This window comes from Zootoca vivipara, chromosome 10 (genome assembly GCF_963506605.1).
Source record: "Zootoca vivipara chromosome 10, rZooViv1.1, whole genome shotgun sequence".
In the NCBI taxonomy this organism is placed as follows: Eukaryota; Metazoa; Chordata; class Lepidosauria; order Squamata; family Lacertidae; genus Zootoca; species Zootoca vivipara.
The window spans coordinates 62,113,968-62,125,893 of record NC_083285.1 but is presented as its reverse complement, the minus strand read 5'-3'; the positions used below and the strand labels follow the sequence as shown (position 1 = coordinate 62,125,893).

Below are 11,926 nucleotides of genomic sequence, written 5' to 3'. Positions count from 1 at the left end.
ATTCGGATTTGCTTTGATGAACTCCCAGAAATACTGTTTTGAGTCAGGCACACAAGACAGAATCACAGGCTTAATCATTATTTTTAACAGGTTAAAAATACAGGTCACAAGAAAATAGGAAAACAGAGTTTTTAAAAAAAACTGTCGAAGATGACATAAGAAAAATAGCATGTATATATTTTATATATAAAAATCTACAGTATTTACTAGTCTCAATACATATTTTAGGAGCAGCTTTCTCTCCGCTGCTTAGCATTCAGTAAATTGTACAGCTTGCTTTTTTATTATATTTATTATTAATCACAAAGCCATGGTTTAAAACTCTGAGATTATTACACAGCCACATTATTATATACATACATTTCTACGCGGCAGTTAAGTAAATTGGAACCACAAAGTACTGTTTGTCAGTTTAAAGCCTTCTTCTCCCCCTTCCTCAACGCAGTACTAAGTAGCTACTTCGCTGCGTTCTGCAGGGTTATTTTATTTTATTAAAAGTCATTTGCCAAGTTAATTAAAAATTACATCAGATTCAGTATATACACACAAAATGTCCATCACGTTGGCTAAATGTCGCTTTCCCCCTCCTTTTCTTTTTAAAAACTTCGGTACCGTCAACACATTAGCAGCGCCAACCTGCAGCGAGCATAGGCACAATAGCACATTGCTTAAGGGGGGGGGGGGAGCTTGAACGACTCATGACCCACCAGCCCAATGGAGCCCAACAAATATACATGGGGGCCCAGACAGGGCGCAATAATCCCGCTGGGTTTCTTTTGCTGCCCGCCTGGGCCTGCACAATTAGAGAGGCTGATAATCGTCTGGGCAGGCTGTAATTAGCCGTATGGGTCACAAGTGGTACAAACCCAATTTAGAAAAAAGGGGGGGATAATAACACGCTACTACTTCTAAGTCAGGCTTCCTCAACCTCGGCCCTCCAGATGTTTTTAGCCTACAACTCCCATGATCCCTAGCTAGCAGGGCAAGTGATGATGGGAATTGTAGTCTCAAAACATCTGGGGGGCTGAGGTTGAGGAAGCCTGTTCTAAGTCTTCGCCATCAGTGCAGCCAGATACACCTTCGGGGGGGGGAACACAACCATAACTTCATGGATAAAGGAAGAGAGGACCTAGTCTTTTGAAACCTGGAGACTACCAGTGTTTTGTTTGTTTTCAACTAGAACAGAATACTCTAAAATACTTCCATCCAACATTTTAGCCAGATGTGGGAAGAACTGTAAGCCAGGGAGTTTGGTTCCAGAGCTTGGGTCAAACTGTACAGCAGCCATACAGGGAAGGGGAATGGCAAAACGGAGACATGTGTGCAGTAGGTTTGCACATCTTTTAACCACTGAGGGATTAGAGGGGCTGGAGGCATTTGCTGGATCGGCTTTGGGTCTCTTCCAGGTTCATTGTCACTCTTGTGTCTGTGGGCAGGAGTGAAGGGTGACATCAACCCCATGGTTTAGTGTGTGAGAGGACAGAGCCTCCAGAGTGCAGACATAACTGAACAGGTCAGCTCAAAAATGGGATTCGGCCAGGAGTGATTGGACTCCAGCTCCCATGAGCCTCAGCCCAGCTGTCCACAACATCTGAAGGACCCTAGGCTGGCTACCTCTGGATTAGACCATGGGCACTGGTCCCCTTGCTTCAACTTATGACCAAAACAAGCAGGGCAGATCTGTGATCAGAAATCCCAATTAAAAAACAAAACAGCTCAGCATAGCCTAAGGACACACATGTGAATTGAATCAGAACGGGCACGCTGAGAAGGGTGTGTTTGGTACTTCCCACCGCCACTTTTATCCTAATCAAAACTGCAATTAGCTCTGCTTGGGAAGAAGGAGAGGCTTAGCACAGGTTCAGATCTCTGATTATTTCCTGAGGAAGAACTCAAGATGTGAGCATGTGAAGCACTGGGAGAGTAGTGGCTTCACATGCACTGCTGCCCATTCCCGGACATTTGAGCCGAGCAGGGCAGCCGCTGCTCACACAGGACTGATTCCATGTGCACTTCACCCAAAACAGTGGGAGACAGTCCCCTGTAGATGTTCTGCTGGCCTGCTCTCTTCCAGCCACCCTACAAGATTTTTTTTAAAAAAAATCAAAACAAAATGGGAGTGGAGGGAAAAAGCAACATACATACCCACCCACACAAGGTTGCAGGCCCTGATTGCAAAGCATTTTGCTACAATGAATTTGCTGGCTTCCTATTAACAATGAGGGAGCACTTCGGCATTAAACTTTATACCTACAATCATCTCTTAAGGGCCTAATGGTACAGCAGCGCTAGCCCAATCAAGGGCATAAAAGTCTATTGCTCTCAAGAAAAACAAGATGCTCAAGCACATTGTGGGAACTGACAAGGAAGCAAAGGAGCGAGGGGGTGCCAGATACACAGGATTACAAATTGAGGTTGGGGGGGGGGAACGGCTGAAACGTTTCCGAGGCCATCACAAAACCCTGCTGGGATATGAACCGGCCACCTTTGGTGCCGATGTTCCCAAATCATAACTGTGCATTTCTGTCTTCACAGAAGGAAAGGGCAGGCTATGATTTGAACATGGAAGATTTGTGTTTCGAAGTGCACCCGAGACGGGTTCTGAAACAGGCCTGCACAACCCGCAGCTCACCAAGTCAAATTCAACCCTCCAAAGGCTCAAGGAGCCTATTGTTTACAGCAACTTGCTGGGACAGCAAGAACACGATCCAATGTGGGTGTTGATGTGGGTGAAAAGAGAAGGAAGGGAAAAGTAGGTGCCTGGTAGGCTACAATCTACAGCCCGTATGCTGCCCTGACTTTGGTGGATCACCAGTTATGGAGGTATATATTTTTTCACGGCCCACCAGAAACACCCTCTGGTTAAGCCACAGTGAAGATTAATAGGCATTCCTGGAAGCCTGTGCCTGTGGTACACTCAAAAGAACACTGGATGTGATGGGCAGCCAGACACAAAAGGCAACATCAATGGTGTACGCGACAAAGAGTGATAAAAGCGTCTTGGTTTCTCAGAGTTGGTTCTGAAAAGACAAAACTCTTATTATTACAGGAATAGCCGATGCTTTTCAAGGGATCAAAACCTCTTTGTCGGGGCTGATGAAGGGAAAGGCCATCTCTAGGAAAGAGTGGCGCTTAAAAGACACCTTTTAATCTTTCCGTTAAACACTGTTCCGTGTTGCACTTTTGTGTATTTACAGAAAGCCCTGAAATGCAGCCACCCTGGTCAAAAGCAACTCACTTAATGAACCCATTAAACAAAAGTTGCTTTCTGGCTGCATTCCAGGCAGCCCTCTGTGGGTGTACAGAACATATGTGTGACGCAGGAGGAGGAGACCACATTGCAGCCTGCTCACTCCCACCTGCAGCTGACATGCTGGCTTTCGTGTTTGCATCAGGTTGCACGCACACAGTGCCTGGCCCACATGGAACCGAAGCATGTGCTCTGCAAGCCATCACATTTGAAGGGTACGGATCCTAGGGTTTGGACCAACATGCATTGGACTCCGTGTGAGTAGGTCCAGATGCAAACGTGAAATCCAGCACTCACAAGGCAGGCAAGAGTGGCGTGGACCAGCACAAACCCATCATTTGCCAAGCATAAGTTCCAAATCTCTGTGCAAGCCTTCTGTAGTCACTGACACTCATGGTATATTAGCAGTTCTGTGTGCGAATGATGCACATATTCTATTTGATTGCACCTCTGCCCTCCCCCCCATCAAAACACACATTTGAGATTTAAAAATGAAGACCTAACACAATGCAGAACTGCCTTTGGATATGCAAATGTGGAGGCGGGCTCAAATACCACCGACATCCTAGACACATGCTACAATTCGCAGACAGTCCTGATAGAATAAGCACCATTTATTGGCTGTATCAGAACGCCTTTGCTTTGGGTGTCAAACCTTCTCCTTTCTATGTGAGCCATAGGCAGTAGCATCTCTACTCTGGATAACCCAGAATGCTCACTCCTGGGTTACTGAGACAATGTAGAGAAGAATGTCAAGAAACCCCCATCCCAAGTGAATGGGATGGTTTATAAATTAACCAAAAAAGGAGAAAAGAAATAAAAAAGTACTTTGTGGGTGCAGTCCATGAATACACACGCCTCCATTTTAGACTCTGTAATTCCGTTGCCACACGTGAACACACAATTGATTGTAGTGTCAGGTCAAAAAGCAGCTTACTGAGGTTTTAGGCAACAAGGTCATTTGCTCAATTAGCTACACGAACGTAACAAACAACCACCATGGTAGTCACGCTGAACATACAAGCCTATTGCTATGTTTATGAGAATCCAACCTTTTCGCCTGTTTTCAATGCTCACTTTCAGCTTTCGTCAACATTTAACACAGCTGTGAAATAGTGTCAGTTTGCATATGCCTTTATCTGAATTGTCCTGTATGAAGATCATGAATCTTGGATGACCACCAACCCCAGACGTGCAACTATTGCATGCTCCTCCCCTGGTCTTCCAGGTGAGCACGTGTCGTTTCTCAAAGCAGGACTGATTCATGCATGGACAACCCATCAGTCTGGTGTCTGTAGTGGTGTGCAGGGCTTGGGGAACTAGGATACTGGTAGTGTGGCAAGCCGAGCTCTTCAGAGTGTGGGGAAGTCCTGTATCTTATAGGGCTGTCCACTGAAATGGTGGAGAGATTATGTTCTTTCACAGGTGTCGACTGAAAAGGCGGGTATCTCCTCAAGTTAGCCAAGTGGCTTCGGCTACCATCTTGGCTCCAGGACTGCTTGTAAGGATCAGGCCACTTTCTATTGTCTGGGAAATAATCTGCTGGGGGGATTACAAATCTGGTGGCGTTGGGCGACTTAGGTTTGCTTGCATAAGTGTCAACTGGGAGGACTTCAATTCGACTAGAAGGAGTCACGACCACATGTTGGTGGTTGACAGCATAATTTCTATGTGGTCTATCAGTAAACATCTCTGTTGGAAGTTCAGGGACATATGGCCGGCTGGGAGAGCCGGTTTGATTCCCGTAATTATACTGTGTGGCTATGAAGCTGGAATGAACCATGTCGGTAACATGCTTTGGGGAATTTCCGTGGTAAACAGGTGGGTTACTGTAAGATGGTGGCGGCGGCTTGATGTTATGTCCAATATCTGCCCCATCAGACTGGGAAGAGAATCTGGGGGCTCTTGGTTGTGAGTTGAAGGCATAACTGTTGGATATTTTTGGTGGACTAGATGTTTTCTCTGTCGACTTTCTTGAACCGAGGGAGTAAGCTGTGTTCCTCGGACTTTGCAGGATTGCCCTTTCTAGCACCTCTTCCACAGAATTGTCGTTCTCTGGGTCACCACCAGGCACATTGTCATACTGCGACGCATTTGACTCTCGCTTACCCTCATCGACATCCAAAGCCCTGATCTTTTGCTTCACGTTGAATGCCTGTCCCTCAGGCCCAGGACTCGGTGGCATTCCCGAACCGGCATGGTTTGCAGATCGAATCTTGATCTCCATGGTCAGCTTTGCAGTCTTCTCGATGATTTTGACGTCCGAAGGCTTAATCCACCTGGGCACAAATTCCTTCCCTGTATTTAAAGCAGCGTTGGAATTTTGGTTCGCAGATGCATTAGAATTTTGCTTGGAGTCAGACTCTGGCTGAACTTCAGGTTTTTTCCTGGGGCTCTCCAAGTCATGCTTCAGCAACCCACTCCGCACATTAGCCGTTGCAGGCTTTTGCTGTCTCCTTTCCAGTGAATCCTTTCTCCTCCGGTGGCCCGGTGAGCTTTCTTGGCCTCTCTCTACAGATGCTCTGCGTCCTCCCCTCTGGCTAGCCCGGCCATTGCTTGCTCCACTAGTGCCGCTCTGCCCATTGACCAGATGAGTAAGATTAAGCATGGCAGGCTGAGATTCGGGCGGAACTTTCCCTATCTTCTTTGGAAGTTCGTCATCTTTACCTATAAGAAGAGACACCAAAATAAGCATTACATACATAAACTAAACTCTTGCCATGGATCCCTCCCTGTGGCGAAGGAAGTTAATTGGTTCCCCGCCTCTACCTGCTCTTCTCCCAAAAAAACACATGTCAATGTATGAATTACATAAAGCAACAAGAACTGAGGGTTCATAGCTGAAATCGAGTCTTAAGAGATTGGCAATTGTAGCAGATTTAGTCTTCTGCCCTATACATGAACTCTCTAACGGTAATAGGAACTGCCAGTGGTCAGCCAGTTTGATACCAAAAACATGCAAGATATCGATGCATGCAAGAACTGTCTTACTAACACAAATCAAATTTGGAAACTAATTTTCTGACCTCGAATGGTATTGAATATAAAGGCACAATAGTCTAAGCTATGCAGGTTAAGTATTGCTTTTCCTGAAACTGCAGCAGTTCGTGGTCTTAATTTTAGATGACAACACAGCCGTCCATCTGAGTCTAAGGTGATTAGGACTTTGTGGGAAAACTCTCCACCTCGTGTGAATCTTGCATATGTGTACAAAGCAGAGAGAAGCTCAATGAACTGAGTTGTACCACTATTACTCAAAAATATCACCTCCCTTTCTGTTTTAAACCTCTGTTCTCTCTGCTTTCTGAAGAGGAGGATGGATTTAGAACCTTGCAACCAGGAAGACGCCACGTTCCATATATTTGGTGCCCTCCATATATTTGGTACTTTCTTCCTGCAACATGAGAAGGGGCATGTGCACATGCACCAGAGTCATTCAAGTTAGAGCAGGGCAGGGAAACTCATCTTGGCCTTCGCCAGAATGGCCAATAGTGCACCGCTAAAAACACATAGAAGGGACCCCAAGGGCTATTGAGTCCAGCTCCCTGCACTTCTTCATTTTTTATATATTGGTTCAATGCATAGGCTTTTGTTTTTTTAAAAAAACTTTTGAAATGTACGTAGGTTGATTAATAAGGTGGCTTTATTCCTTTTAATTTCATACACTTAAGCTCTCTTAATTACCACTAAGCTTTCAAGAAACCCCAGTGAGAATACTACAGACATTTTTATTGAATTCTTTGTTGCTTTGAAGATTACTCTTTGTAATCTCTCTCACAAACACACAACTCAGAGGGAGAGGGAGTGTGTTTGCCCCGGTATGCATGGCTTAAAGCTGTTTCAATGTTGTAGGCTAACACCTGAAGGTGTGTGGGGGTGTGATATGACAATGACCCTAAACTGCCACACTCATTCTCCAGTCGAGAGCCTGGGGTTACAAATGAAGAATTAGCAGGCACACTAACAGGAAAAAAGCATTCCAAGGTCGCAACTGTTGATTGCCAAGATCAAACTCATGCGCAAGCAGGGCTTGTGGGTTTCTATCAGATGTGGAAAATAATTGGAAGGAAAGCGCATCGGCAACAAAGGCAAAAGGAGAGGGGAAGGGATGAATAGAGCCACAGCTTTAGATCCCAGTCACGTGGCATAAGGCAGATGAACTCTCACTCTGGCCTCAGTGTCAAAAAAGAGGCATGAAACAACACAAAGTATACAGCTTGCTTAGATCTCCCAACATCATTCAGGCTCCTAACTTTTAAGCTGGCCATATAACCAACAAGGATTTATGGACCGAAACACATAGTGTGGCCATCTTGTCATTAAAGCCCTGTTTCTCCTTTGCAAAGCGGCAGGGTGGAAGTGGAAAGGGGGTGCTCAGCCCTTTGCCCCCGCCATGAGAACATAAGAAGAACCTGCTCGTTCAGGCCAATGCCCAATCTAGCCCAGGATTTTCTTCCCACAGTGGCCAACCAGATGCCTGTGGGAAGCCTGCAAGCTGGACATGAACGCAATAGCACTCTGCCCACCTACGACTGCCAGCAAATGGTCTTCAGAGGCATGATGAGTTGACAGTGGAGGGAGAAGGTGGCCATCATTACCAGTAGCATCTCATAGCCTGGCCTTCCATGAATTTGTCTTTTAAAGCCATCCAAGCTGATGGCCGTCACTGCCTACTGCAGTGGCAAGGCTGTGTGAGAAAGTACTTTTTTTTTCAAATCTGCCCCGAATCTGCTAACATACAGCTTTTCTCTTATCTACTTTCTCCATGCTATGCATAATTTTATAACCACCTATCATGTCACCTCTTACTTGCCTTTTCTGCAAACCAGGAAGTCCCAGTTGCTGCAACCTTGCCTCATAGTAAGTCATTTCCCACTACAACTATCCTCCCTAGATGCTTTCCTATAAACAGCTGCAAACCTGTTTATACTCTGCAAACACAGGTCTGACACACAGCTTGGAGAAAACTGCAGGAGAAAAGTGGCTGGTGAGGAAAGGTTAAGCATCCCTTCCCTCACCTGCCACTACGCATCAGATGCTCAGCTCCTAATGCGGTTTTATTTTTGCTGGATGTCCATTGTTGTAGAATCATAGAATGGTAGAGTTCAAAGGGTCCCTAAGGGTAATCTTCTCCAACCCCCAGCAATGCAAGAATCACCCTGAAAGATGGCCACTCAACTTCTGTTTAAAAACCTCCTGTGAAGGAGAGTCAGCCACCTTCTGAGGGAGTCCATTCCACTGCGAAGCAGCAATAACCCCCAGAAAGGTCTTCCATAGTCAGTCTTTCCTTTCTTGTAGTTTGAATCCATTAGCTCAGATCCTATCCTCTGGAGCAGCAGAAAGCAAGCTTGCTCCATCATCCACGGTGACAGCCCTTTAGATATTTGAAGATGGCTAACATATCACCGCAGTCTTTTCTGGGCCAAACAGTCCCAACTCCCTCAACCGTTCCTCATAAGGCTTTGTTTCCAGACCCTTAATCAGATTGGTCACCTTCCTCTGCACACATTCCAGCTTGTCAATATCCTTCTTAAACTGTGGTGCCCAAGCCTGGACATAGTATTCCAGGTGGGGTCTGACCAAGGCAGAATAGAGTGATTTCCCTTGATCTAAATAAAAAAAATCCTTCCAGTAGCACCTTAAAGGTAAAGGGACCCCTGACCATTAGGTCCAGTCGCGGATGACTCTGGGGTCGCGGCGCTCATCTCGCTTTACTGGCCAAGGGAGCCAGCGTACAGCTTCCAGGTCATCAGCTTCCAGGTCATGTGGTCAGAATGACTAAGCGTCTTCTGGCGAACCAGAGCAGTGCCGAAAACACCGTTTAGCACCTTAGAGACCAACTAAGTTTGTTATTGGTATGAGCTTTTGTGTGCATGCACACTTCTTCAGATGCACAACTTAGTTGGTCTCTAAGGTGCTACTGGAATGAATTTTTTTATTTTGTTTTGACTACGGCAGACCAACACGGCTTCCTACCTGTATTTTCCCTTGATCTGGACACTATACTTCTGTTGATGCAGCCTAGAATTCCATTAGCTTTTTTGCTGCTGTATCACACTGCTGATTCACATTAAAGCTTTACGGCCTACTAAGACCTAGATCTTTATCACATGTACTACTGGCAAGCTAGTATATATTTGTGCATCTGGTTATTCCTACCCTAAGTGTAAAATCTGACATTTGTTCCTATTGAAATTCATTTTGTTAGTTTTGTTGCTGACATGGTCTTGGGTTAGGTGAACCTGAAATTAAGAACTGGGCTGAAAGTTGAACACCACTCTCATCTCAGGTGCTTCTTGTTGGGGTACTGTGCACGTGTTCTGCCTGCTTAATGCTTGGAATGGTCCCCTTGAAATCAGCAGCGTTTCCTTCCATGAAAATATGATTATGATTATGGTGTGAGGCTGCGCTCACATTATGTGTTTTGTGCCGCACCAGGTGGCCAATTTGCTATCCTATGATTATGGCAGGGTTCATTTAAACACAAAGAGATCTATGTTCATAAGGCCTCTCCTTTCTTGCTTTAAGGCTGCTGCAGGCTTGAGATGAAACCTGGAGAAGCCAGAACCTGAAGTGCAGTATGCAGGAAGCACTCCTCTGTTGAACTGGGAAAAGGCAGGCCATCAGTACTTAAACCAGTCCAATCTAGAAGCTTCACAACATCTTCCAAGCAGAGTGATTGATGTTGTACATACCTTCTGTGTTTGAGGAAGACCCCAAGGACTAGCAGACAGAGCCCTAGGTTATTCCTAAACTCACCCCTTTGGGATTCTCAAGTTGACTCCCAGAATCATTGATCCACTGCACACAGAACATGCAGTCGGCATATGAATCCGAGAGAAAGGAAAATGCAAGCAAATCTAACAGTCCAAGTAAGTAGCCAGGAGCATTTGCATAAGACAACCAGGGCTTATAAAGCACCAAATTGGAATTGTGTTGGGGGGGGGGATATTTTCCAGTTTAGGAAAGCTGGTCAGGTCCCTTCTAGCAACCGAGTTGCACCCCACTGCCACACTTGCTCACGCCAACCCAATTTCATGTATAGGAAGAGTCAGGAAGAACTCAACTCCAATGACCAGTTGCCCTAGGACTGCAGAAGCAAAGCAAAGCACAGTTTGACTTATACCACCGCTCAAAGAAACCAGGGCTGCTGGGGAGCTTTCGGCATTGTTTTAATAATGTGTTGTATGCTGCCTAGAAGATGGGAGTATACACATTTTTAAAAATACATAAATAAACTTGAAAAGGTTCACCACCTTCACTGCCAACACATCTTTTTTGTTGGGTATATGTTAGGCACATAGCACATAAGAATGAAATGACACCTTTCCCACTTTGGAAAACTTCTCTAGCCTTCCCCAACCGGCTGATGTCCAATGGTTGTTGGGATTCCAACTCCCACCAGCCCCTGCCAGCTGGACTATGGTGAGAGATGATAGAGAGTTGTAGTCAAACAGCAATTAGACGGCACTAGGTTAGATAAAATGTGATCTAGCCACTTGGAAGCTATTCTTCATGATAGGCAACCAGACAATAGGGTTTCTAAAACCCTGTTTTATAATAAGTTGTTCGCCATGCTTGCCACAATCCAAAGTCCTGCATGCACACACAGAACACTTCCACATATGGGCTCATTCGGTGCAATGGCAACGGGTGAAACAAACCTGCATGCATATATATGGAATAGCTACCACTACTCTGAGAGAGGAGGTAAAATGCAGGTGAAATACCAAGATTATTATATTGTTGTTAAAAAGAACAGAGACTTATTGAATATAAAACAAGCCCATTATTCCAGGCACATGAAACAAAACAGTTTTACAAGCCCATCAATCAAATAAAAGCAACCTTTGCTCAAACCACAAAGAACAAGAACGCTATGAACCAGGCAGAGGCAAAAGTACCAGGAGACACTTGGGGGATAGTAGCGAACAGGAAGGCCACGATATCGGGTGCTGGCAAGAAAGAGGAAAGGCAAGTTCATTATCACCATCATAAAAACCTCCCTCAGAAAAGACAAGAGAACCTAAACTGAGCTACATGCAGAGTCAGCCAAAGCAAGCAAGTCATAAAGTAGTGCCTGGAATCATCACTCCCAAGGGGCTGGGGGAAGAGAGCCAAGACAAAGGATGTAATTGTCTCAAAGTGTAACACAGCACACCGAATCATGACCTCGTTTGCATCACCAATGGCAATATTTTTAAAGAACCTTTTAAGTACCCATAGACATACAAAGAAGGGCACATAACGAGATGCTCTGGCATCCCACAACTGCAAGCTGCTCTTCTCCAGGTGATTATTACTTGCAGAGCTGCCCTTTTCCATATTCACAGTCACAGGGCAAAGTTTAAAAAATGACTAGGTGTCCTGCGATTCACTTCACTGCAGAATCAGAGGGAGCTTCATAGGCCCACTTGATCTAACTACGGTACCTGCTTGATGCAGGCAGTCTAAGGTTAGCACATCGTCAATAAGATGCTGTCCAGACTCATTTGAAGCCCTACAAAGGAGGAGGTACCCTGCTCTCCCCGGTAAGAGACTCCATTGTTAAGAAGCTTGACAATGTCTAATTGTGTTGTCAAGATGTTTCTCCTAATGTTATTCAGAGCACACAATCGCCCAGTTTGGACAGTGCTGGCCTAGGTGTTGGCAAACCTAACAGACGAATAGGATTAT

The 11,926-nt window shown here is 45.3% G+C and overlaps 1 protein-coding gene across 12 annotated transcripts in view; it reads right to left on the bottom strand.

Moving 5' to 3' along the window:
• Window positions 1-583: 583 nt before the first annotated feature.
• Window positions 584-11,926, bottom strand: part of USP6NL (USP6 N-terminal like) — a 144,230-nt gene continuing 132,887 nt past the window's right edge. For 11 of the 12 annotated variants that reach the window (XM_035128060.2, XM_035128063.2, XM_035128064.2 and 8 more), the window contains one exon: window positions 584-5,917. In XM_035128060.2, coding sequence (XP_034983951.1) covers window positions 4,497-5,917 — 1,421 coding nt within the window. In that variant the 3' untranslated portion in view covers window positions 584-4,496. The remainder of the gene's footprint in view (window positions 5,918-11,926) is intronic. The other variant, XR_009558227.1, reaches the window with a different exon arrangement.